This window comes from Cervus elaphus, chromosome 5 (assembly GCF_910594005.1).
Source record: "Cervus elaphus chromosome 5, mCerEla1.1, whole genome shotgun sequence".
In the NCBI taxonomy this organism is placed as follows: Eukaryota; Metazoa; Chordata; class Mammalia; order Artiodactyla; family Cervidae; genus Cervus; species Cervus elaphus.
The window spans coordinates 111515636-111543042 of record NC_057819.1 but is presented as its reverse complement, the minus strand read 5'-3'; the positions used below and the strand labels follow the sequence as shown (position 1 = coordinate 111543042).

The 27407-nt window shown below is 48.5% G+C and overlaps 1 protein-coding gene across 2 annotated transcripts; it reads left to right on the top strand.

Annotated features, from left to right (window-relative positions):
• Positions 1 to 668: 668 nt before the first annotated feature.
• On the top strand, positions 669 to 27109 carry PIP4K2B (phosphatidylinositol-5-phosphate 4-kinase type 2 beta). 2 transcript variants are annotated; one of them, XM_043904364.1, is made up of 10 exons: positions 669 to 991; positions 10588 to 10685; positions 13697 to 13793; positions 15857 to 16009; positions 17112 to 17258; positions 18298 to 18336; positions 18888 to 19001; positions 21626 to 21884; positions 22379 to 22482; positions 23000 to 27109. In XM_043904364.1, the coding sequence occupies exons 1-10, from the start codon at positions 833 to 835 to the stop codon at positions 23078 to 23080; spliced, it is 1251 nt and encodes a 416-aa protein (XP_043760299.1). In that variant the 5' UTR covers positions 669 to 832; the 3' UTR covers positions 23081 to 27109. The 2 variants fall into 2 exon arrangements, with proteins under 2 accessions (XP_043760299.1, XP_043760300.1); XM_043904365.1 differs by lacking the exon at positions 669 to 991 and adding an exon at positions 7393 to 10500.
• Positions 27110 to 27407: the final 298 nt, after the last annotated feature.

Here is a 27407-nt window from a genome sequence, read left to right as displayed (position 1 = left end):
TGGCGGGAGGCCGGCCGCCGGTGGGTGAGAGCGGGACCCATTCATAAAACCCGAGGCTTCCGGCTGGCTCCTCTCATTGGCCCTGGGGGGAGAGGGCGTGTCCCGCGGGTGGACCGCGCCCCCGGTCCCAGGGGAGTGGGAAAGATCCACGCAGGGGTGGGGCGAGGGGGCGTTTCTTGCTTTTCCCGGCAGGACTTCCTTTTGCCCTCGCTGTGTTCCTCCTCTCTCCCCCGGGGTGGGGATGGTACGTCCCACCCTCCTCGCATTCCCGCCCCTCCTCCCCTCCGGACCCGCGGTGCCGCCGCCATCTTGGCACGTCAGGTTGAGGAAAGACCCAAACCCTAGCTTTGGGGGGCCTGATCAGGGAGATGCTCCCGCAGTAGTCTGCGAGACCTACCGAGCCCTCCTCCCCTCCCTGCTAGGGCGCGGGGCTCTGAGGCGCGCGGAGGCCGGCTTGGCTCCTGTCAGGCCCGGGGAGGAGGAGCAGGCTGGGCGGCCCGCTACCTCCCCGGGACGGGCGGTACCACCCAGGCAGGGAGGAAAGGGCCTGGTGACGGCGGGGCAGCAGCACAGCCCGGGGCGGGGTGCAGAGCGGGCCGGCCGGCTCCCTGGGGCGGGGCGGGGCGGGGCGGGCCGGGGCGGGCCGGGAAGGGCGGAGCGTGGGGCGGACGGAACCACCGGGGCGGGGTGGGGAGGTAACGGGACGGGCGCGACCATGGCGCGGTGAGGGAGCGGGGGGTGGGGATCGGTCCGGGGGAGGCCTGGGACCGCTGGCTCGTGCGCCGTCTCGGCCGCCCCCCCTTTCACTGCCGCCGCCGCCGCCGCCCCGGGCATGTCGTCCAACTGCACCAGCACCACGGCGGTGGCGGTGGCGCCACTCAGCGCCAGCAAGACCAAGACCAAGAAGAAGCATTTCGTGTGCCAGAAAGTGAAGCTATTCCGGGCCAGCGAGCCGATCCTCAGCGTCCTGATGTGGGGGGTGAACCACACGGTAACCAGCCCCTCCGAGCGCGGCCCCGCGCGTGCTCACGCCCCCCGCAGCCCCAGGGCCCTCGCTCGGCAGGCCCAGCCAGTGACGCCTGCCACCCCTAGCCAAGCCAGTTGCACGCCCACCCCACCCTTGCACGCTGTCCCGGCCGGGTGTGCCTCCCCACGCGCCACGCGAGGCCTGGTGTCACCGACGGTGGCGTGCCGTCGCGTCCTCCCCTTCCCTCCAGCCTCTCAAGCTTCATGCATCTGGCTTCGGGCAGCCCCCGGAGCGCAGAGAGAAGGCCTGGGTGGGATGAAAGGGCTTTCATCCCCACTTCCTTTCCTCTCACCTCATCCCGTTAGTTGCATTTGTTTTCCTCCTTGTTCCTTGTAATGGGCTGCCTAGCTCGCTGTCCAGTTGAGAGGCAAGTGGCATTAGTCTGCTGAGTATTCCTCTGTGGTCGTTTGGTTGATGTGGCTGCTCAGAGTTTCCCCATCCTCCAGACCTCCTTACCACCGACTGGAAATCTTCCCTGTGTTTCCTCTTTTTCTTCTTGAAGATGTATCCACGGAGAAGCACAGGCTTCCTTGGACCATGGACACTTCACTGGGGTCTTCCTGGGTTAGGGGGAAGGGAGAGTGTAACCATCTGAGAGGAATGAGGCCTGCTTATGAGGACCGTTCATAGTGGAGGACCTGGATGCTGTGGGGTTCATGTCAAAGGTGTTGACTTCCTAGGTGGTGTGCTTTCTGTTGTATGTAACGATGATTAGGATAAGAGGTTCCCTGGATCCTTGGGTAGCTTTGGGATTGTCCAGTAGCTCCTGTTAGGAAGTTGGAACCCTGCACAGTGTTTGAGCTGGAGGACTTTGTGTCCTGTTTGTTTGGGAGTCTTTCTTTCTCTTCCAACTACTTGCTTCTTGCATTCTGACCATTTCATTGAGTCCCTACACCAGAAATGAGGAGAAGGAAGTAGAAAGACTTGAAATGCCACTTCACCAGCTAAAAGTTTGGAATGAGCAGAATGAAGCTAATGGCTTGAGTTTTCTGTGGATATCCATCCGTTCTTTAGGCTCCCTGACTTCTCGGAGCACTTGAAATTGCCCACAAGACCAAGTGATGACAAAGGGATGCAGGGCTAGCAGGACTTTTTGCTTTGCTTTACTGGAAGAGCCTCAGGTTGGAGTTTGATGAACCACAGCCCCGGCCAGGGTTTTACCTCTAATACTGAAATGCATGAGTATGTTGAGGTCTAATGAAGACAACCAACAGGTTTCCTGGTGTTGGCCAAGTTACTGTTTTCAGAGACCTCACTGAGGTGAAGGTCCTGGCTAGGGTGGGGAGAACCCTGGGTCTCTGTGGTCTAGCTTTATGCCTAGACCTCTGGGAGCTGTTGTTGTTAAGTGGTCGCTAAGTGTTAAGTCGCTAAGTGGTGTCCAACTCTGCGATCTCACAGACTGTAGCCCGCCAGGCTCCTCTGTCCTCCACTGTCTCCCAGAGTTTGCTCAAATTCATGTCCATTGAGTCAGTGATGCTATCTAATCACCTTATCGTCTGCTGCCCCCTTCTCCTTTTGCCTTCAGCCTTTCCTAGCGTCAGGGTCTTTTCCAATGAGTCAACTCTTCACATGGAGCTTCAGCATCAGTCCTTGCAATGAATATTCAGGGTTGATTTATTTCCTTTAGAATTGACCAATTTGATCTTCTCTGGGAGCTGCTTTGATCCAATAGTCCAGCAGAGTTTGTTCTGTCTGCTTCCTGCTGCCTTAGGGGTCATCTGACAATATTGCAAGGGAAAGTGGGTCATTAAAATGTGAACCCTATGTCCTTGCCTGGAAATCAATCTTTGGTTTTGTTGTGGAGCTTGCTTCTCACTAGAAGGCATCCTGTCTCTGTGGAGAACTGGTAGTGGTCTGAGAGTCAGGAATATTACTGCTAGTTGGAAGGGATTTGAGTCCCTTATTTTATACATCAAGAAATGAAAGCCCTGAGTGGAGAATTAGTTCACCTGTGGTCTTTTGCAGAGCAAAAAAATGCAGCTCATTGTCCACACCATGGGCTGTGTTGGCTGATGATGTGCTTGAATGAGAGGTCTTGTTTGATTTGCCTCCTGTTCCTTGTCCTGCCTCTCAGCCAAGTTCCAGGACAGATGAGAATCATGGTCTCGTTAGAGAACCTGAATGTATGCTCAGATGTGTGTGCCTGTATCTGCCAGTTCCCCGAGTGTGTGTGGTACTTGGTTTCCCAGAGGCAGGCAGTGAAACTCTGCTAATGAAGAGGTATCTATGGTTCTCTTTGACTAGGCAGTCACCCTCTTTCTTTGCTAACTTTTAAGAAAGTTTGTTTGAGAGCTATCTGGGAAGGCATTGACTTTAAGCAAGACCCAAGCCTCTGGATATACTGAGCAAGCACCTCAGGGGAAATGTACTGGGCACCACTGTCCTTGACAGGCCCAGCTTTGAAGATCAGTTAGTCAAGAGTTTTATTGCTTCCTTTTGACCTGCAATAAGGTGTAGGATTTCGTGGGTCCCCATGTGAAATGGAGCATCTCCCCAAAAGACTATAAAATCTTGCAGTTCTCAAGGGAGTCAGGACCACTTTCTTTTGGTGGATTGATAACCTTTCTTGGAGTTTACCTTCCTTCAGAGCCCACTGCTGCAACTTTTTGCAATCTAAGTTTTTAGAAAAAAAATATCACCTTTTGTTTGTTTCTTTAGTTTCTCACCCATTTACGCATTTAGGCATTGATGGTCTCTGGCTGATGGTGTATGGTAGATGAAGGATGTATATGTCTTTATCTATAGCACAAGTCAGTTACATATTCTCCCTGAGGTGGTTGATTTACTTCTGGGTAGAAAAAGAGGCCTTTGAACTCAGTATTGAAACAGGACCTCCTGTCATGCACAAGAGATGCAGCCCCTAGACTTTATGGAGGAAACAGGAAGAAAAGATCGGAAGACTTTGGATCTGTTAGAGGAGAACTAGTAAAGAGAGAGAAACCAGTGTTTTAGTGGATGAAATACAGTTCAGGGAGCCTGGAGTTAGGGACAAGATGGCCTGAGAGAAGTATGTAGAGACCAGAGGAGGCAGACATGGCTTGATAACCTTTTGGCCGTTTTAGGAACTGGGTCTGTATGAAGCCTCACCCCAGTGATCAGAAGGAATAGGAGGGGTTGATGGTAATTATCTTTAACCATTTGGGAAACTGCCAGACTGATTCTTCAAAGTGACTGTACCATTTTACATTTCTGCCAGTAGTGTATGTGAGTTCTAATTTCTCCAAATCCTGTCAACCCTTGTTATTGTCTTTTTTACTACAGCCATCTTAGTAGATTTGAAGTAGTATCTCGTTGTGATTTCGTTTTCCTTTCCTAGATAGTTAATGATGTTGAATATCTTTTCATGTGCTTATTGGCCAGTTGTATATTTTCACTGGAGACATATCTGTTAAGATCCTTTGCCAATTACTTTTTTGCCCATTTTAAAATTGGGCTATTTATTTTTTTATAATTAACTTGTAAGAGTTCTTTACATATTATAGATTCAAGTCCCTTGTCAGATACATGATTTGCAAATGTTTTATCCCATGCTTTGGATTATCTTTTTTACTTTTTTGATGGTATCTTTTGAAGCTCAAGTTAATTTTGATGAAGTCCAATTTATCTGTTTTTCCTTGGTTTTGATGAAGTCCAATTTATTTTTCTTTGCTTACTTGTACTTTTGGTGTCTTATCTAAGAATGCTTTGGCTAACCCAAGATCATGAACATTTACTCCTATATTTTTTTCTGAGAAAAACTCAGTCTTCTAAGAAAAACTCTTTTAGTTCTAACTCTTACGTTTAGATCTCTAATCCATTTTAAGTTAATTTTTGTGAATGGTGTGAGGAGCAGATTTATTCTTAAGTTTGCTCAGTTCTCCCCCACATTCTTCCCCCATTCTGTCCACACATTTTCTTTGCTTAATGCAGACCTAGAACCTCCTTTCCTTGCCTTTTTCTTTTCTCCTGCTACTTTAAAAATCTTCAGTAAATATTTCTCCTCTATAAAGCCTTTGGATGGATTTGTCCTTCAGCACACCTTCCCACCTCACAGAGAGCACTGAGACTCAGAAACAGGAGCAGGAAAACCGAGGTGTAAAAAGGAGACATAAACCCAGGGATGGATTTGTTGGCCCTTGTGGCTCTCTGTTCTTTTTTTTTCCTGGAGTTTTGGTCTCACGTGGACGTCCTTGGTCTCGGGAATGCGTTTCCCAGCATGTCAGGTTTTCTGATGGTGACAGGTAACAAATGATTGCCAGCGGTGGCCAGCCCACTGCCGAGCCACCCACAGAACCCTGGCACATGTCAGGAAGCTTCCTGGGTAGCAATTCCTATGAAGGTCAAACAGGGAAGTTGGAGGCTTCTGGAATCAGAAGTTTACCAGATTAGAACTAGCGACTGAATTTTCATGTCCAGTCGGATCAGCATAGAGTGAACTCACTGCTCCTAAGTTGTTTCTCACACAGCTTGTTTTAGCCTCCTCATTGTTTATGCTGATGGCTCATGGAGTTGATCATGTGGATAATCCCAGAACCGCTTACATGGTGTGAGATACAACAGATTTACCACCCTAATATATTCTGTTTATCATACTACTCAAATGAGTTTGCATTCCGCAAGCGCACTTCTGCTGGAGGTGAAGGAGGTTGACCCAGAAGTGTGCTAGATAGTAAAGAAAGGCCGATCTTCCTGAAACAGTGCTTTAGTCATAGCCTTTCACACTTCAAAGCTTTTTGTCATTCTCCTTTGTCTACCAAGTGAAGTTTATTCTTCCCTCCTGGGCTTTTAAGACTCTTTACATTCTGGTCATAGCCTCAGTAGCTAACCTTAATCTTCTTTTCCATCCTCCAGACCATGAACCTTTGGCGTGGTCACACCAGCTTTGCCATCTCTTTTTCCTAGTGTTAGTCATCTTCCAGTCCCCTTTTCTCTAGCCATCTGTCCTTCCATCCAGCATTTACTGTGTAACTGCTATGTGCCAGCCATTGTGCTAGGGACATAAAAATGAGTAACATAGTCTCTTCTTTCTCAGGGCTCAGAGTCTAGTGGAGAAATCAAACATGTAAACAAGTAATTCCCCAAGTGAATGTGATAGGATATAAAGATGAACAGAGGAACAAGTGAGTAGTTCAACCTGGGAAAGACAGGGAAGCTTTCACAGAAGTGTTATTTAGCCATATCTTGGATGATTCTCTTAGCTTTCTTCCTTCTTCTGTTTTTGCTGGTATAGTCTATTACCTGAACTATTATGTGTGTGTGTGTGTATGTGTTCAGTCATGTCCAACTCTGCAACCCTATGGATTGTAGCCCACCAGGCTCCTCTGTCCGTGGGGTTTTCCAGGCAAGATTACTGGAGTGGGTTGCCATTTCCTATTCCAGGGGACCTTCTCGTCCCAGGGATCAAACCTGTGTCTCTTGTGTTTCCTGTGTTTGCAGGCAGATTCACTAGCGTCACCTGGTAACTAGTCTAATAGCTTTATAAATGGTCTTGCTGTTTCTTACCTTTGCATTTTCCAAGCCTTACTTGATTCCAGAATTACCTTTCTATATCACCCATCTGATCATGTGAATTCCTGGACTTATGAGAGGTCTTCCCATTGCCTACACAGTTAAGTTCAAGTTACTATATAGTGGACAAACTAAGTTCAAATTCAGGCTGTGTGCCTTAGTATAGCTTTGGAGTAGTAATTCTCTCTCTGAGCATCATTTTCCTTTTCTATAAAATGAGCATAACACTTCCCTTGAAGATGATTAGGACAGAGGAAAGGGATGGAAAACACTACCTTAGTCCAGGTAGCTGCCCATAGAAAGGATTGCACAGCATAGTGTCAACGCCCAGGTTTTGGCACCAGCAGGCCTAGGAGCAAATCCTGACTCTGCACATACTGTCTGTGTGACCTTGAACGAGGTACCGTGAATCTTTTGCAAAAGGCAACATCAGATTAATAATATTTCATGTGACTATTAAGTATTAGAAATACAGAATAGAATATATGTATGTGAGATATATGATACGTAATAATATAGAGAACTGACCATTTATAGACATGCCATAAATAGAAGCAGCTGTTATTTACTAATTGATAATACCGAGGCTGTTCACCTGTCTTTCCTGTACTATTTCTCTACTTCTTAGTACCTGTTCTATCCTGCCACTCTTCCCCTTGCCCTCCCCCGTACCAAAAATGAGCGATATACTTTTATACCACTGAGGCTTATAGTTCCCACAGCTGGGATTCCCTTCCTTGGGTTTTGTGTTTTCTTCTTTTTTTTTGGCGAACTACCTCTTAGGCCTTTCTCATTTGCATTTCGCTATAGCTTCTAGCAACCAGCTCTTCCATTCCCAGGCAGACTCAGTCTTTTTTTTTTTTTTTATTGGCCATGCTGTACTGCTTGCAGGACCTCAGTTCCCTGACCAGGAATTGAACCTGGGCCATGGCAGTGAAAGCCTGGAATTCCAACCACTGGGCCACCAGGGAACTCCCAGAATCACTCTTTTCTTAGTCTGCTGTTTCGTCTCCTTTTACCCATAACTCTATAGCACTCGTCACATTTTATTTGTTATTTGTTGTCTGTCTTCCCAGCTAAGCAGAGACCATATCTTTTCGTTTTTGTATCTGCAGCTTCTGGGACAGTACTGGCACATAGTAAGGCTACATTGAGAGAAGTAAACTGAATACAGTTTAGCCGAGTCTGAGCCAGATCCGGAAAGACCTTAAGTGCCAGGCTAAGGAGTTAAAACTTTACCCTGAGGTTGGTGAGGAGCCATGGAAGATTTTTAAGCAGGGTGTAACGTGATCTTGTTGTAGGTTCTTCCAGTGTCAAGTGCTCTTGGCAATACCAGGAGGGGCATTAGGTTCCGTTCTAGCCTGATGTGTGAGGGCTGGGACTGACCGTATTTTCACCCTCCTCTGAAACTCTGCTGCTGTGTTTGCCATCCCTGTGTTCTGACTTACTTAAATGCTCCTTGACTTCAAGTTTTACTGTATCGTGGGTTTGTCTCATCTCCCCAGTGAGAGGAGAAGCCTCCCACTTTTCTGTGCGCAGTGCTCACAATGCTCCCTTGCTTCACACACTCTTCTCCCTAACATGAAGTGAAGCATGTAGTAGGTATTTCAGCAAGTGCTTGTTCAATTGAAATTGAATAGAACTCTCTGGGGATATAAAATTTAGCACAACTAAAAAAAAAAAAATAGTACAGCTAATCCCTAGAGTGAATCATCTATCTACATGTGGCCCAATGGAAATGAGGGTGAGTCTACATAGTTCAGCTGTATAGATTATTCAGCAATATATTATCTGTTAGAAATTTCCTGCTGTTGGGTTGTATAATGGAGAATAGAGATGAACTGAGAACTAAAAACTGACCAACTTACAACTGTTCAAACTATGCCACACTTTTGAGTTACACAGAAAATTAATAGTGAACAGCTCTTGTTAGAATAATTCATCATGGCTAAGAGGCAGTTGACCCCTCGAAAGTGGGTGTTTTAGTCTTTCCTAGTTCTCCCAGTAACAAGCTCTGACCATGGCATAGAGTCTGGATTTTAGCCTAACCCAGATTCAATCAGTAGCAGATACTGGAACCTTTTAGTATAAAATCATACTCTTCGGGCCAGTGGTAAGTTTTTTCTAGGATGAAGGTATAAGCTAGAAAAGGAAGAATTGCATAAGAGCCATGAACTTCTTTAAATCTCAGAGCCAGACTTAATATGCCAGGAAAAAGGAAGTGGCACAGCTACCATGAATTGTTTCTGTTGGCAGGGAGACAAGAAGTGGAATGGTTGCCTCTGTAGGCATCCACTTAACAATCAGGTTGTCTTGTGAGCACTCCCTGGAAAGGTAACTGCAGGGTTGTTTTGTGTATGTCTGTGGTGGTTTAGCCAGTGCTGGGCATCTCAGACCTGGATGCTGGAAATTTTAAGCATACGATTTGATCAATTTTGACAAATGTATGTACTGATGGAATCATCACCCTAAACAACACATAGAACATTTCTAACACCCTGGAATTTGCAGCTTATCTGTCCCTTTACAGTCAACCACACGACTGCCCAACCCAGGCTATGTTTTACTGGATTCTCTCACTATAGATTCTAGAATTTCGTATAAATGGAATCATATAAGATGTACTTTTATATCTGTGCCAGTCAGTTTTGCCAGCAGTTTATTGAGGCTCTTGCACCACTGCCAACTTAACACTACCACCCTACGGCCCCTCCCCATACACATATTCTTCGTTTCCCCAGGAGTAAATTGGGTTTTTCACCAGCTCTAGGAAGGAATGGTTTCCCCCGCCCAGTTGCTGCATTAATGTGAACTTCCTCCATCCTCTGACATTTCTAAATAAAAAAGCTTTGGAACATGAAAGGGGCAGCAAATTAAATGGTATTTCCCCCCATTTATGCTCCTGGAGGAGTCCTAATGACTAGGTTATTCCCTCACTGCCGCATGGGGCCTCATTGAGATAATAGGATTTGCAAGGAAAGTATCCGGGAGACCCAAGATTGTACTCCCCCTGCCCCCTATCCATTAAGTCAGGACTAAGGTTTCCTCTCTAAATCCTGAATGCATTAGTGCAACTGGGTTGAGGGTCAAATGTCAAATACTCTGCTGTGATGGGAGAGGACATCTGTGGCTAATTAGGCCACTAATTGGCTAAACGGGTGGGGAAGGGCAGGAGCTGCCTTCTCAGCTCTGCACCAGTGGGAGGCCAGTTCCCTGTGCAGCCTGCGGCTCTCTGAAGGGAATGAAAGACAATGAGAAGGTTTGTTTGCAGTGGGGGCAAGGCACCCCTCCCATGTCGCCCCCAGTTCTGCCCAAGGCAGGACGTGGCTTTAGGAACTGGCCTGATGAAAGCAGTTAATTAGAAGAGTAAGAGTGAGCCAGTAGCCAGATGTCTACCTCTTCTGCTCACTTTAAATTTAATTCTTTACTTTGGAGGTAAGACTTATACACCCATGTAAACCCACCCAGCCTTTTTCTTGCCCCAGGCTGCTGTCTTGAGTGACCTTTAATTTGTATGAAGATGTTCAAAGGCCTCAGTGAACACTCAACGTATGTTGGGTGATATTTATTCACTGATCCATTTTTTTTCCATTTGATAAATACTTACATAGTACCCACTATATGCAAATCATGGTGCCAAGTAGCTTGTGTGGAGCCTCCAAGGGTCAGGTGGATGATCTTTGCGTAAAAGGATCAGTGATATGATCTTGCCTACTTATAGTCAAATAGGCTTGTGAGGTTTATGAGCATTAAATACAATGTGAGGGAGGCTGTGAGATGGCCAGAAGAGGGATACAAACAAAGCTTCAGGAATTCTGAGATGGGAAAGAACTTTTATAGTCTGGAGAATCATGAAAAGCTTCATAGAGGAGGTGGGCCTTATCAGGTAGGGAGAGTTACAATAGATAGAGATGAAGTTGGGAACATATTAAATATTTGAAGAGAAGAACAGAAAGACAAGAAGGGAATCCGCGGACATGTCTTTGGTGAGATGGTGGCATCCATGGTGTAGCATGTTATCTTTCTGAGGCAGGTGGCCTGGCTGAGAACCTCATTTTCCTCTTGCTTTGCAGATCAATGAGCTGAGCAATGTTCCTGTCCCTGTCATGCTAATGCCAGATGACTTCAAAGCCTACAGCAAGATCAAGGTGGACAATCATCTCTTCAATAAGTAAGTGGCCTACTGAGTGGGTCTTGCAGGCAGTTCTTTCCCTCAAGGCAGAGAGGTTCCCAAAACCTCACCATCATGGGGCAAGCAAGCACCTAGCATGGTGTGAAAGCAACACCTGGATCACAGAGCTGAAAAACTGGCTGGGAAAACGTGTTCATTATGTGCCTCTCCCCCTTGTGCTGTCCTGTCATCTCAGTCCTCCATCAGCCTACCTTCAGTGTCCCTCAGGACTTGTGGCTCGGCGCAGGGTGATTCATCTAGAGCCAGTTTAGGTAACAGTGAGCTGCTCAGGAGCTGAGGTGTCTAGTACGAGGCCGACAGCAGTGGCCCTATCTTAATCTTAGTCTGAGGCAAGAAACTGCCAGGCATGTTCCTGACCTGGGATGCAGCCAAGCTCCTTTCTTTCCAACTAGTGTGTGAACAACAGGCTGAGCATGGTGCCCAGGGGTGCTATCTAAAATGGTTCTTCCCAATTTTGCTCATTGTGGCTTCTTGGATTAACACTGGTGTCTCAGACTTTGGTGGAGCAGCCATTTCCCTTGGCACAGTTTGGGACCTCCTCTAAGCCTTGTAGAGGCACTTTCATCTTCTGTGGGTCACCCAAGAAATATGTGTTATTCACACTCTCTTCCTTTCTGCATTTGAATCTTGGTTCCACTCTCCATTGTCCCACAGTCCCCACCACCTGAATTCTGTCACCCCACCATTCCCAGACTGTTAGCCCAGAAGAGAAGCTTGATTTGAAAACATCTATTAGTGGCTTCTCTCTGCCATAGTAAGTAATAACATCATATTCCAGAAGCTGTCTGTCTTCATAGCTGCTACTTGCTAAGTGGCCACCTGTATAGAAGAAAAAACCATGTTTCTCCTCTATTTTCACACAACTGCTTGTTTCTAACACCAGATGTGCGGGTTTCCCCCACAACAAGCAGTTCTGTAGGACACTAACAAGGTGTCCTGCAATTCAGTTCAGTTCTGACTCTTATCGACCTGAAGTTAGCATCAGGTCTCACAGGTTAAGGACCGAGTCCTGGAAACTACCCCCCGACCCCCCTTCAGATGCCAGTCTCAAGTCCAGGTTGTCACTTGTACTCTGACCTATTTGCTATATAGGTTGGAGGTTCCCGCGACCCTCCCCACTGGGTTAGATTACTTTGCTTGAGTGGCTAAGGGAACTTGAGAAAACAGTTTACATACTAGGTTACTGGCTTATTATAAAAGGATGCAACTCTGTAACAGTCGGGGGAAGAGAGGCATGGGGCAAGGTATGTGGGAAGGGGCAGGGAGCCTCCAGGCCCTCTCCAGGCGCACCACCTGCCCCAAACCTTGATGTGTTCACCAACCTGGAAGCTCTCCAGCCCTGTCCTTTTGGATTTTTATGGAGACTTTTTTATAACAGCATGATTGAGGAAGTCATTGGCCATTGGCAGTTGATTCTGCCTGCAGCACCTCTCCGCTTCCTAGAAGTAGGATGCTTGGGACTGAAAGTTCAAACCCTCTAGTCCTGGTTGGTTCCCCTGGCTATGAGCACCCATCCTTAGAGTTGTAACAGAAGTCACCTCATCAACATAAATTCAGGTGTGATTGAAGGGGGTTTGTTACAAAGAACAAAATACACCTTTATTGCTTACCGCTTAGGAAATTCCAAAGATTTTAGGAACTCTGTGCCAGAAACAGGGACAAAGACTAAATATGTATTTGTTATATTCGGTATCACACCACATAAGGAAGGAGAGACAGCCCTAACCTCTGAGGCAGGGAAAGGGGTTGTTCTGTGCCAGAGGTCAGGGCTCAGGTGTGGACTGTGTACCACATTGTAACAGGGGTCCGTGGTGTCTACCGCCACATTGACATTTTGGCCTAAAGTAAACTTCCAATATCTTTGTTTTTTTTCTTTCTTTTCACTGATTCCTTTTGTCTTTTCAACAACTGTTTATGTGCTAGTTATTAGACTGTAGTGCTGTTTACTATGAGACAAGGACCCTCCTTCATGAGAAGCCACTACTTTTTATTTCCTTGAAGTCTCCCATCCTGGAGTAAATCAGAGGGACATATTTCCCCCCCCTCAATTTTATTGAGATATATTTGATATAGAGCACTGTCTTAAGTTTGAGGTGTCCAGCATGATAATTTGACTTATATAATTCATGAAGTGATTGTCACAGTAAATTTAGTGAATATCCATCATGTCATATAGAAATAAAGAAAAAGAAAAAAATTTTTTTCCTTGTGATGAGAATAGCGGGACACATTTCTGAAATGGAGTTCCCAAGCAGGGTGACTATTGTCACGATGGAGGGTTTGGAGGAGGCATCACTTCAGGTAATTCTCTTCCCTCCTGAAAGTCTATGGATTGACTGAGGAGTGGGGAGGATGTAGATTGGTGCCTGCAGCCAGCAAACAAGGCTTCCTAAAAAGAGGGGATCCCAGTCAGTCGACTTAGGAAAGCACCCACCCCTTCCATCCCAGTGGAAGCCAAGGGCAGGACCTCCTGGGTGTAACTGTTTTCAGGATGCGTTGATAGGAGCCTCCCCAGAGGAGACGGGTCCTTTCCCTTTAGCAGTCAGACTGACGTTTACCTCACAGCAGCTGTTCACGTGCAGCCACCTTTCTGTGGCAAGTTCGGCACTTAGGAAGGAGGGCCCACACTCAGTCTCACTTCTCTGCAGGTAAGGTTTTTTTCTGCTTCAATGTAAGTTTTATGGAAAGATAGCATATACTCAGAAAAAGTACACAGACCATAAAAATACAGCTAGATTAATTTTTACAAGGAATTAAGGAATGTGCACAAGGAATGTGAAGTTTTTTTAAACTTTCACATGCTCAGAATCACCTGGAGAGTGTGTTAAAAATGCAGCTTTCCAGACTTAGCTCTGGAATGTTGGGAGCTACATTTTAAGCACTGCAGATTGTTCTGATTCAGGTGACGTGTGGACCACAGCTTGAGAAGCCCTGATGTATGAATTAGAGGAGCAAGGAGTTCACAGAAACATGTCTCTGCTTTTCCCCAGAGAGAACCTCCCCAGCCGCTTCAAGTTTAAGGAGTACTGCCCCATGGTGTTCCGAAATCTCCGGGAGAGGTTTGGGATTGACGATCAGGATTACCAGGTATGGAGTGCCTTTGCCAAATCAGGAGGGTAGGGAGTAGGGGTGGGTGGGTCAGGAAGCCACAGGACAAGTAGAGGAAAAAAATGTGTCTGTGTCTTCCTGTCAGGTCTCACTCCACCCAGGCAGTCTTTGTTCAGTGCTGGTGGGCTCCTGGAGGGATGAGGGCCTTAGAAGTACTTCTGATGGTGCCTCCTAGGTTCAGGCTCCTCTCCCTCGGAGGGAGCACGGGGAGGGAGAGGAGTCTGTGGAAGCTGCTTCATTTTAGTCTGGCATTCTCAGTCTAGGCTGAAGAACTCTTTTCCTTCGTAGTTTGACTTAAAAGAGAGACAATTGTTGCCAGTGGGAGATGAGGCCTCTTAAAGCAGATAAGACAGATTAGAAAAGGAAGACTTCAAGCGTAGTGTAACTTCTTGCCAGGTATGAGTGCCACCTCCTGAACTTGTCCCCTGTCCTGACTTTGGGAGGGAGCTAGGCATGCAGGAAGCTGCCCCCTTCAGGGGGTGATCATGTCACAGAGGCCTTTGACCTATTGGGAGGAATCAGTCCCCATATCAGGGACATTCTGGTGTGACTCACCATCTGTGGCTTCTGTTACTTCTCCACCTAGCACCTTCCTTGGACTTCTTCCCTTGGCAGACAGCCTGGTGATGAAGGTGGGAGAATTTTCCACTTCACTTGTTTCAGTTGTCTGTTGGGAGGAAAGAGAAATGCACAGCCTAGTGAACTATAAAATGGATGCCCGCATCTTGTACAGTAAGGTCATCCCTCCTGAGAAGTCTTTCACAGAGTAGATCACAGGAAGCAGAGTCTCCTCCCCTCTTTACCAGTTCCAGGGGGCCTCCTGAGGAGGAGGGTGAGGGGACGTGAGAGGAGGAAGGGATGCCAGGGCCTTGAGCAATCAGGGATGGTCATGTCCAAGAGGTGGTGGGCCGCCCTCCAGCCCCTCCCATTGGGACCAAACCCTGAACTGTGATGCCCTGATCAGAGCATGAGGTTTTCTGAGAACTTCTTGTCATTAGCACAACCCTCGGTTGTTGGGGTATCTCCTTCCACGGTGGCTCTTTCCCTTCCCCTTGGCCATCTAGCCACACCCCGTTTATTTCTCTAATAGTCTTGTGGGCAAACAATTGTGCTCAAGGCTGGAAGAGGGCCAGGGAGGATGGTGTTCAGGGAGGGGACTCTGCTCTGGGACTGCCAGTGACTGAGAGAGGCAGGAGGTGCCACCTGGAGATGAGGCGGGGTCAAACTGCTCTTGTCCATCCTCTGTCTTCTGACCTCCCAGAGGCATCTGGTTGGTGAACACATTCCTTTGGTTGACGCACACCTTTCCCTACACCCTCCCTGCTTGAGGGATCTCCTGCCTTCGGATTCTGATAGGAATGGGGCCCTGGGAGGAGCAGGGACAAAGCCAGAAAAGCTCCCCAGATCTGCCTCCCAGCTCTGCCCAGACAAGCAGGAGTTTGAGTTGAGGGGAGAGGTGTTGGGCAGAGCAGTGAGGACCAGCTTCCTGACTTAGGAAGAGACTTCCAGCATGAGGGTACATAACAGGAAATAAAGACAACTCTATCCACTCCTTCTTTATGCTTGACTTCTTGAATATTTCCTAAGCTTTGTCTTTGTCACCCCCAAGAGACTGGGAAAATCATCTCAGTCTGCTTCCTCGTGTTCCAGATGAGGAAACCCAGGAGTGGAGGAAGTGCAGAGGCTCACCCACGGTCACGGTACATGTGAGCGTCAGGATTAGAACCCAGGCCTCTAACACATGAGGCTGTTTTAGGTTCTACAGCAGCTCTCTAAGATCAGAATGAAAAGAAATATTTCACAGTCGGTCCTCTTCTCATCACAGTCAAGGATTAGGAGCAGGTGGTGAGGAACAACTCATGTCTCTTTTAAGGAAGACTTGGGAGAGATGTGAATTTCCCAAGAGAAAGGGGGTCAGGTAAGGTCTCATCTACCTCAGTGCTGTTGGCTTCAGAGCAGTCTAGCCCATGAGAGAAGACTCAGAATAAAAGTCAGAGTCCCTATTTCCCCTCCCAAGACCAGCTTTTGTCTTGGTCCATCAGAATTCAGTGACACGCAGCGCCCCCATCAACAGTGACAGCCAGGGCCGGTGTGGCACACGTTTCCTCACTACCTATGACCGGCGCTTTGTGATCAAGACTGTTTCAAGTGAGGATGTGGCTGAGATGCACAACATCTTAAAGAAATACCACCAGGTATGGTGAGTCGTGAACTTCAACAGCAGAGGATGGGTTGGAAGAGGGAGAGAAGTCTCCGGTAGAGCTTCCGGAGAGGGCTGGGTCCTCTCTGGTAATGGTGGGTGCTTCCTGATAACCAGGCACTTGCCCTCCCCTGGGGCCGTGTTTCTGTGAGGTGAAATGCCCACTTGAGAAAAAGAAAAGAAATGAAGGTGTGTTATGGATGCAGTTCCAGTTGATCAGCTGTTTCTCGTCGGAGTTGGGGAGTTTTCACACTCTGACATCTGCCTCATTTCTTCTGAAAGAGGCCCTGTCGGCCCAGCCTGGCCGCTGCTTTTCCCGTTCCCTCTAGCCTCTCTTCTGGAACCTGTCCGTGGGAAAAGCAGGGGGTGCCTGTCTGAAGCCTGCCTGGGTCTTCAGGGAAAACTGGCTTCTCTGTGGGCACCTGAGAGGTGGTGCACAGGCCCTCTGGTGTTTTGGGAGTTAGAGCAGAAAACCCTGGGGTCTGGCACAAGTGAGAGTGGTGAGTATGAAGCTATTCTGTTTTCCCAGGTGGCCGCATCATAGCCCTACCTCTGCACCCTCTCTCTCCCCTCTGGCTTCCCATATCAGGCTGGTAGAGAGGATGCAAGGCCTGGATCAGTGATTTTCCTGCAGAATCCCAACCATATGAAACCAAAGGGGCTCTGCACAGCCTGCTCAGCCTCTCAGTCTGCCTTGCTAATCGGGGGCAGGGGTGACTGTTGCCTTTTGCAGGTCTGAGGCACCCCATGACTTCACAGAATCTGGTTTGGGAGCCACTAGTCTAGAGGCTGGACTTCCCCTGTAGTTCAGTCGGTAAAGAATCTGTCTGTAATGCAGGAGACCTGGGTTTGATTCCTGGGTTGGGAAGATTCCCTGGAGAAGGAAATGGCAACCCACTCCAGTATTCTTGCCTGGAGAATCCCATGGCCAGAGGAGCCCGGCAGGCTACAGTCCATGGGGTCGCAAGAGTCGGACATGACTTAGCTACTAAACCACCACCAGTCTAGAGGCTAGAATCCCAGGGGGCATGTTAGCCTGGGAAGAGCCCTGTCTGTCCTGGCACCTTCAGCTGTTCCTTTCCTCCCTTCCTTTCTAGTTTATAGTGGAGTGTCACGGCAATACCCTTTTGCCACAGTTCCTGGGCATGTACCGCCTGACCGTGGATGGTGTGGAAACCTACATGGTGGTCACCAGGAACGTGTTCAGCCATCGGCTCACTGTACATCGCAAGTACGACCTCAAGGTAAGGGCTCTGTGTTCCCAGCTCAGTGGCCGTCACTCCCTGAGGCTTGGAGGGGCTGCAACTCCAACTTCCACATGTTGGGAAAGCCGGGGCATAGATTTTGGTGTGGCCAAGTGGCTCTAGAGTTGATACTCCTAACTCACTTGAGCTGTCTCATGTCCAGCTGACAGTGACAGGAGGTTAGTCAAGCCCCAAATGTCCCATATTCATGTACAATGAACGTTCTTCAGTTCCTGTTGGGGGGTGTGCACACCGAGGGCAGCAGTGAGGGGACAGGCTGTGCTGACGCTCACACCCTGGCAGCTGTCCAGGCCTCATGGACTGACAGCACAGGCACATTTCTAGACACAGGAAAAAACACACTTGTGCCTGTGAACCGCAGTGCTCCGTTGTTCCCGAACCTGTCTCCCTGACCCCGGTCCCTCATGTCCCTCTCCCTGTCTCTGCTACAGCTGCACTGGCCTCCTTTCTGCTCCCATGGTGCCCATGCTCTCCACACCCTCAGCATCTCACAGAGGCTGCCTGCCATTGTTTCCCTCCCTGCCCTCTTCTCCACCTCCACCTTCCTCCACCTAATCACTTCCTACTTAGCCTTTCAAGCTCAGCTCAAATATCACTAATTCCAGGAAGCAGGTTTTGGCCAAACCCCTATCCAGTCTGGACCCTGCTCCTGTACTACATGCTCTCAGAGTCCTGCCTTCTACCTGTACCACTTCGCACTAGTGTAATTAATGGATTAATTAACTGTGTAACTCCTGCATACTCCGTCTCCCCTGTTAGAAGGAGAGCTCCTTAAGGGCAGGGACTGAGTCTCTCAGTTCAGCCCTATTTGCTGAGCATGGGTCTGGTTATAGTCAGAGCTCTGTACACAGTCTGTGACAGAGGAAGTGAACAAGTTGCTGCCTCCTGGCCCCTCTAGGAGTCTAACCAGTCTACTTGAGTTCACCTGCTGCCTCTCCCTAAAGACTGGTACATGTTTTTTTCGCTCAACGGAATTTGCCTCAGCTTGGACTTCTCCTGACAGCTCTTGTCCTTTCAGGGTTCTACTGTTGCCAGAGAAGCAAGTGACAAGGAGAAGGTATGCTGGGGTCTGTGCTGATCACTTGTGGAATGGGTCACTTGGAATCAGAAACACCTTCTCCCAGCTGTGCTGTCCCTTCCTCCGCTGCCGTCCAGCCTATTCTTAGACATGCAGTCTGTGGATGTGAAATACTGTGTCACTAAGCTCCTGCCTGCCCTCATCCTTGGCCTAGGCCTTGGTCACCAGCCTTTCACCTTTGCCCTTGCTGGGTTCTTTATAGTCCTAGAGGGCTGGCAGCTTCCATCTCAATCCAGCCTGAATCAGTGAGTGGCTGCTTGAGCCCTGAGCTCAAGGTAGCTCAAGCCTGGTAGTCCAGGCTCGGAAGGAAGTCCTTTGATCAGTCCTCATTGTCTGACTCCTGCCACATACTTGCCATCTCTGCCTGTCCAAAGCTGGGACTGTAGACTCCTGGACAGAGCTGTTGATGAGCAGGTTGGCCATCTTTGTGCCGAGGACCCTTTCCTCTCCTGTGTCATTACCCACAGCAGAGGACTCCTTGGAGGTGAACAAAGCAGGCCACCAGCCTAACACTGCTATTGCTCTCTCAGGCCAAGGACTTGCCAACCTTCAAAGACAATGACTTCCTGAACGAAGGGCAGAAGCTGCACGTAGGAGAAGAGAGTAAAAAGAATTTCCTGGAAAAACTGAAACGGGACGTAGAGGTATGTACTTACCCTTGATTTTACTTTGGTTGAACTCTTGTCCCCAGAACAGAAGCCTCCTTAACCTTAAGGAAAATTGAATTTACCACTTCCAGGAGTGTGGACAAGAAGAAGGTGGTGATTTGAGCCATGTGGATAGTTACTTGCATCTAAAGCTAGTGCAAGTATACATTCCATTTGGGAGGACACAGTTTGTGCTGGTCAAACCTGAGTAACTCAGTTTGAAGTGCTTTCCCTCATTTCTTCTCTTGTCTGTTATAAGCCCCTTTTCAGACTCCTCTTCAAGCTTCCTTTCTAGTGTTATCCCCCTAGTGGAGGAGGCATCCAGGTGTCAGAGTGACAGGAAACCAACTGTTAAGACCCACCAACCGTGCCTTTCTCTGACTCAGATTCTCCACTTGCCTTGCAACTTTCTGGTTGGCAGGGAACTTCCTGTGGAGAAGTTCTTTGGCGAGGACACGTGCTAAATAACGAATGTGATATCTGCACCGCTTGATAACATGGTACCTCCTATTTTAATAAATCGGGAGCCTGTTCATTACATCCAAACCGTATAAACTTTAGAAAATGTTTTTTTTATTGTGGTAAAATATGCATAACATGAAATTTACTCTCTTAAACTGTTTTTGAGTGGCATTCAGTACATTCACGTGGTTGTACAACCATTGCCACCATCCATCTCCAGAACTTTTTCATCTTCCCAAGTGAAAATTCTGTACCCATTCCCTCTTCTTCCTTGCCCCTGGCAGCCCCCATTCTACTCTGTGTTTATGAAGTTGACCACTCTGGGAATCTCTTATAAGTGGATCATACAGTGTTTGTCCTTTGTGTCTGGCTTATTTCACTTGTCATACTGTCTTCAAAGATCATCCATTTTGTGCTTTTGTCAGAATGTCCTTCCTTTTTTCTGAGGCTGAACAATATCCCATTGAATGTATGTACCACATTTTGTTTACCCATTCATCCATTGATGGACACTTGGTCTCTAGTTAAGGTTAACTAGTTAATCTAGTTAGACATCGCCAGAGAAGCAGAAGAGGATGTAAATAGATAGATATTTACTATAAGGAATTGGCTCACAGGATTATGGAGCCTGACAAATGTCCCAAGATCTGTCTGCGGTTGGCCAGCTGGAGACCCAAGAGAGCTGATGGTGTAGTTTTAGTCCAGAGGCCAACAGGCTCGAGGCACAGGAAGAACTGATGTTTCTTCAGTCTGTGTCTGAAGGTGGGAAAAAAACTGATGGCCCAGCTCAGAGGCAGTTGGGCAGGAGGAGTTCCTTTTTACTCATAGGAGGGTCAGCCTTTTTGTTCTTTTCGCTCTTCAGCTGACAGAATGAGGCCCACCTACTTTAGGGAGAGCAATCTGCTTTATCAGTTTACCATTTCAGATGTTAATCTCGTCCATGAGCACCGTCCCAGACACATCCAGAATAACATTTGACCACATTTCTGGGCACCCAGTAGTGTAGTCAAATTGACACGTAAAGTTAACCTTCACTTCATCACTGTGAATAATACTGCTGTGAACATGGGTTTTACAAACTTCTTTTTGTTAGGAAGCTTTCTCTTAACCATCACCTACTGTGTTTGTACCTTTATTCTGACATTGTTTGTCTAGAGTCTTTCTCCTCCTTTTCCTACTTTTCTCCCTACTCTGCCTCCAAGGAGGATTTAAGGCAGTTGACACATTCATTTGTTTTCACTGGCATGTTGCTGTATAAATGTTTGCAGGTGGATAGGAGAGGGTGCGGCTCACAGTCTCTCTCTTCTGGGACCCTGGCCACTTCTCCCTTGGCCTTGAGCGGGCTTTGTCCAGAGGTTCTTGCAGTGGTGCCCTTCACCTTTCTCAGAGGATTCTGCTGATCTACCATCAGGGCTTCTTGTGCTTTTAGTTACTTTGCGGGCCTCTAGATAGAGCCACTCTGGTCCTGTTGTGATTCTCCATCTAGTTCTCTAGTCATGTGGTCATTTGGACAGTTTCCTGCTGTGTGACCACAGCAGAACGCCTGGCACATGGCTGATGGTGGCTGCTGGCTAGTTCACAGAGGATTTGGAGCAATGACTGGCCTCACGTTAGTTAAACTGGAATGCCAGCTGACGATTTCCATCCTTGTCGTCCCCACGCTCTTTGTTCTTCTCCAGGTTATAGAGTCCTAGCTCAGGAGACTTAAGCACAGTGCTGCTCCCAACACTTGTATGGATGAGGAATGCGCAGTGCAGCATTCCATTGTTTCTTTCCTCCAACTCACCGTGGCCTCTCCGTCCCAGATGGAATTGACGCTTCCCTCTTCGTGCAGGGCTCCTTCTGCTTTTACTCCCGCAGCCTCTACCCTGCCTGACTTCTCTTCATTCACTAGGATCAGCCTCAACTCCTTTCCTCAGGGAGGCCATCTTCCTACTGCTGGACTCACACAGCTCCTCGCCCCGGTGGAGTGACTGTCTTCACCATTAGACATCGAACTTGTCCAGGGCAGAGACTCTGATGTCTTATTCTCTGCTGTTTCAGAGTGGGAGAATTAAGTTGAAAGAATGCCTTTTCTCCCCTTTCCAGATGCCAGTCTGCAACGCCAGATGTCCCATGTTAACCTCTGCCTTCCGCCTTTCCTTTCCCCACCTCCCTAGTTCCTGGCCCAGCTGAAGATCATGGACTACAGCCTGCTGGTGGGCATCCACGACGTGGACCGGGCAGAGCAGGAGGAGATGGAAGTGGAGGAGCGGGCCGAGGATGAGGAGTGTGAGAACGATGGGATGGGCGGCGGCCTGCTCTGCTCCTACGGCACGCCTCCAGACAGCCCGGGCAACCTCCTCAGCTTTCCCCGGTTCTTTGGACCTGGGGAATTTGACCCCTCTGTTGACGTCTATGCCATGAAGAGCCATGAAAGTAAGTAGGAGCCTGTGCCTGCCAGGCCCCTCCAGCCCTCATCCCACCCCCCGCTTCAGGCCTGCTGTTCAGATGTGCTGTGGGTGCCTGGGCCTCCACCTTATTAACTGCTGACTCTGGCCTCTTTTTGCCTTCGGCTGCCATCCAGGGTCACCACCAATAACTCTGTCTTCTGGGGCCCTAGGGTCCTTCTCTGTCAGGCCTTTCTTCACCTCTTTGCGTGTCATGGATAGCTGAGGCCTGGTTTGGCTCAGGTTCATGGGAGGGACAGAACCTCCTAAGTAGTGTCACATCAACCCCCCAAGGTAGCTGTGAAGATCAAATAAGATAAGAGCTATGAAAGCTTCTAAGAAGAACTCCATGGATCATTTCTTTTCTCAGATTCAAAATGACAGGGATGAATCTGTATGTCGTATCTGAAGGGTTAAGGACCCAGCTGCTTTTTGCCCTCGTCCCTGCCTCTTCCTCCTTCCCTGCTTCCTCTCCCCCTTCAGGTGCCCCCAAGAAGGAGGTGTATTTCATGGCCATCATTGATATCCTCACGCCATATGACGCTAAGAAGAAAGCTGCACACGCTGCCAAAACAGTGAAACATGGGGTGAGTTCTCCCTGTCGCCATCGAGGCCCAGGTGCTGGGCCCTCAGGCCCCCAGGGGGGCTCGTGCTCAGAGGAGACACTCTGCTGCCCCCTTGTCCCTGCCCAGTTGCCTTGTGTTCCCTCTTTGCCATCTGCACCCTGTCCCCACACTGCTGCTGGCTAAAATGCCCAACTTGTTTTTCCCCAAGTTCTCTGGCTCCTTTCCCCAGGGCTGCTGGGCATGTCGTGCATCTTGTTGACTGCCAGTAATAGCTTTGTTTACATGCCATGCTGCTCCCCAGCGGCCTGTTTCCCCATGGGTTTCAAACTACTGTTCTCCAGACAGGCCCCCACAGAGCTCTGGAGCCTCTCTGCCGCCTCCCCACTGCCTTGTTCCTGCTCCAGTGGGTGCAGCCCTGGGATTGTGAATCAGCAAAGCAGGGCCAAGGCACTTCTGAGACGTGGGAATGGTTTCTCCAGGTGGCCCAGCTGGGGGCGGGGCAGTGCCACCTCCTGACTAGGGCCTCTGTGTATTACAGGCGGGGGCCGAGATCTCGACTGTGAACCCTGAGCAGTACTCCAAGCGCTTCAATGAGTTCATGTCCAACATCCTGACGTAGTTATCTTCTACCTTCAGCCAGAGCCAGAGTGCTGGATGTGGGGTCGGGGACTGGAAGAGAGAGAAGGTGTTATCTGGGCTAGATGGGAGGGCGGGGAGCAGAGTGGGGGTCGGGGAGGGCTTTAGCAACGTGACTGCAGCCTGTGACTGAGAGAGACTCTAGCAGGAGGGGAGGGGATGTACCATGCATGCGTGTGCTCACAGGATGTAGCCTCATCTGCTTACCCTTGATTTCCCCCCATTTGACCTAGGTTAAAAAGGTGTTTCCTTTTTGTTACCTTGTAACGTTTTAGGATACCTTGGGGCTAGAGATGATTTTCTGGGTTTCTTTGGGTTTTGTTTCTGAAATTTCATTGCTTCAGATTTGCTATTTATAATGATTTATGTCATCACCCTACCCACCATCCCCGTCCCCGCTCTGCTCTCAGTTCCCTCAATTAAAGAAGCACCCACAGGCCCAGCGAAGGGTCCTCTCAGAGCAAAATGCTCTGGTGCCAGAGGAGAAGAGGTTAGACACCTCGGCCCTGCTGCATTTGATCTTGTCTGGTTAACTTTTAATTTCATGGAGTATTGTGCACAGCTTCCTCTACCTTTTTGGCCTCAGCTCCAAGTGAAATGTTACCTAGTTCCTCCATCTAAATGCTCTCCCTCCCAAAGGCATGCTCCAGGTCAACATCAGGCATCTTGGAGCAGAATCAAAGATCTCAGAGGGGAATGAGTTCATCCTCACGGGATGGTCAGGGGTGGGGGACCACTGGTTCTCAAGAACCCCATGATCATCATCCAAGCCCCGGGCTTTTCACAGCTCCTGGAGTGTAGACATCATCTCTATGAATGAAGCCTGTCTCCCACTGAGTCAAGAGGAACTAGAAAGCACCTCTGGATATAACAGGACCCTCATGCTTACATGGTTATTTCCCCTTGAGAAAACTCCAGAAAAGCTGATGAGTATCAAATGAGGTCTTGTGCCCTCCATCCATTTACTTTCTTCCTTCAGATCTTCTCCCAGGCATTCTTATTTGTAGGTGAGCTTTTAGCTGGGGACAGGTCTCCATGTGCCTAGGGCGCTCCTTACAGAGATACCTCTTCAAGCCCCAGGGCTTCCATGCAGTAATGTGTCACCTGGATGGTTGTGGCCAGCAGGAATGGTGTACCCCACCCTCCCCTTTGGAGTGTGCCACGCAAGCCTGAGGTTGCTTCTGAGTCACTTGAGGATCTGGCCTGGGAAATACAATTTGGAGGCCTGATGTGCAATTCAACCTGGCCCAACCTTGGAACTGTGTTTCCTTGATGCACCCTCTAGACTTTTTGCATATCTGCCACCACAGGCCTCCTCAGGAGTGGCATCTGGCTGCTTCCTTCAGGATCTCTACCACCTTCTGAGCCTGCTACTGAGGCCTCAGAACTGCGTCCTTCTGTGAGGCCATCAGAGCAGTCTGGCCTGGTCAGGAGAGAAAACAACCCTGTGCTGGGGGAGGAACATTCCTGAGTCTTCTCACCTCCTCACCAGGAACTGGGGACTTGGGATGAGATGTGTTAAAACTTGTAGATAACTCTGCAAATGGAAAGAAAGTTTGTGGAACCATTTTGAATGGATGGATTGGTTTCTTTGGCTTTCTTCAACCTGGCCAAGCTCAGCTTCTAAAGCAGGAACCAGCAACATCTCTGTGCCCGATGCAGAGCATTTAGGTCAGGGGGGAATAGAGACCACATTCTTGGACTACTGGGCTATCAGAACCCTTCCAGAGAGGCAAACGAGCCAGACAACTGCCCTGGCCCCCCGAAAGGGGCTGTAGGTATCTCTGGATGTCAGCGGCAAGACTGCAAAGTGACTTGGGGAAGAACTTGTACCAAGTGGCTCATGGAGAAAACAGGTTTGACTTAGGGAGAGATTAGTAGGAATAATGTTTGGACTTGATTTCCCCACCTTCTAATCAAGAATGAAAATTTGAATCTGCTCCGGGTCGGGCCCAGCAACTCCTGAGCTTGGCAGGCTGTCCTCTCGGGGCCTCCACAGCCCTGGGCTGTCTCCAGCTTCCTGCCATTTGGTCTGCTGATCATGTCCCCGGTAATGTGTATGAAAAGTGTAACCAATTGTTCCCAGTTAAAGGTGAGCTACGAGATATCTGACTTCTTTAACATTGAGTTTTTGTGGGGTGTGTGGTTTTTGTTTTTTTTTTGTATATTGTTTACATTTTGAGAGGTAGCATTCTGTTTTAAATGCTCTTTTTGTTTTTCTGACAGTATTGTTGACTGGGTCAAAACATTTAAGCTGTGGTTTGGTGGATTTTAAATTTTTTTTAAAGGTCATTCTCTGTGCTATCTTCAGAACCTTGGGTTTGGTCCTTTAATTCCTTTGGCATTCAAATGTTTAAAAGCTATTTATCTTGGTTTATACAAGGTTTTTCTCTTCTTTTTGTAAGGATGAAGATGTTAAATTTGGTTTGCAGTTTGAATGTAGAGAAAGTGAAGTGATCCCCAAATTTTTGTCTGCCCCCGCTTTTTTCCCAGTCCTACCATGCCTTGTCTGGGCAGTAGAAGGCGTCCAGGGGCAAGTGACTACCCTCATCATCACTCTGGAGCCAAGAAGAAAAGCTGAATGGTCTTATGGCATCCCAGAATAATTTGGGGTCTCCCAGGAACAAAGGCATAAGAATAGGACACAGCTGACTGGATGAGGCCTGGATGGGGATAAGGGAGGATTCCCCTCCATTCTCTCCCTCTACCACTTAACCAGTCACAGCTTCTCCCATCCTGCCCCTCTTCTTCTGAAAGTCTGTGCTGAGAAAACTCTCATCTCCCAGGTCTCCCCACCAAAGCGAGAGTTCCCCTGAAAACTCCACCTCAACCACTAGAAGAAGGCCTCTGGCCCTTGTTCCTGTTAATGAACCACTGAGTCTTCATCCCCCAGTACGAGCTCCTTCCCTGTGCCTTCCAGCGTGGGGGCTGCGGGGCAGGCTAGGAAGCCAGCAGTTCCAGGGGCACAGCCCGAGGCAGTGCTCGATGTCTCATTATTTAGCTCAGGGGTAACTGGTCTGTGGCACGTGCTACAAGTCGCCCCTGTGGCTGAGTGGCACTCCCTAGGTCCCCACTACAGGCAGCTTATCCTCCCTGCTCCCTCTCCTGTTTCTCTTGCCTGTGTTTTAGGCCTCACACAGGTTCCCTGGTAGTGCTCAGGGCTTGGGACTATGCTCCTGCCCTGCTTTCTCTTCACAGTCTGCCAGGGTCTGCCCAGAGAGGTGGACCAAAGACCCAGGACTTTTTCTCAGTAGCCAATCCCACCCTCCTCTGTCTTTTTATCAAGTTGAAGAGAGAAAATTTCAGCAATCCCCAGCATTTGAGCTACTCAAATGTTAGGGTCTAGAAGGGACGGTGTGTTTAAAACCACCCTCAGAAGGCTCTGGCCTTAGACCTGTGGCTCCCCCAGTTCCAGGGACCCCACTTCTTTCTGGCAGAAATGTGGGGAGGGGGCTCCAACCTGAGCACAGGAATCAAAGGGAAAACACATTCAAACTGCCCCCAAATCTACCAGCCATCTGCAGGGGCTCTGTGACACAGCCCTGGCACCTTCTGAAACGTGACACTTACGAAGAGTGTCTCCAAAGGGAAGAGGAGACTTGGCTGTCCCTGGCGATCGTTTGGAGGCTGGGGGAGGAAACTTCAGAGGAGTCCCTTCTCCTTGCTCAGAGCCATTTTGGGAGGAAGTGGGGAACCAACAGCTTTTGGGGGTAAGGCCTGGTGCCACTCAGCACACCCAAGCATCAGGTCAGGTCATTGTAGTAAAAAAAATGTGAAGTTTAGATACAGCTTTTGGGGGAGCAGGATAAACTACCACCCTACCACATGTGTGTGACTTCTCAATTTCCCATTGCAGTTTCCATTTTTTTAAATAGGAATTTTCAAACCCCTGTGCTTGTCTAATGTCTGCTCGGAACAATTCGAGACCCTGTTACTGTTTTAAGATGCATGCATGTTAAAAGATGAATCTCCAACCCGAGGAAAAAAATAAAACTCAAAAAAGCTTTGTGTACACATCTGTCATATATGAGTCCTTTGGAAATAAGCCTTTTATCTTTTTCCTAATTAGAAGGTTTTGGTCTCAGTTTCAGGGACTGCTTGGGCTAAATCTGGGCTTGAGTTTGAGTAAGAGTCAGGACCTTTGGTCACTCAATTTCAGATACCGTTAATAAGCAATGACTAAGGTGGTGCTTAAGAGATGTGGGTTCAGTCCATGGGTTTGGAAGATCCCCTGGAGGTGGCAATGGCAACCACTTCAGTATCCTTGCCTGGAGAATCCCAAGGACAGAGCTTCCAGGTGGGCTACAGTC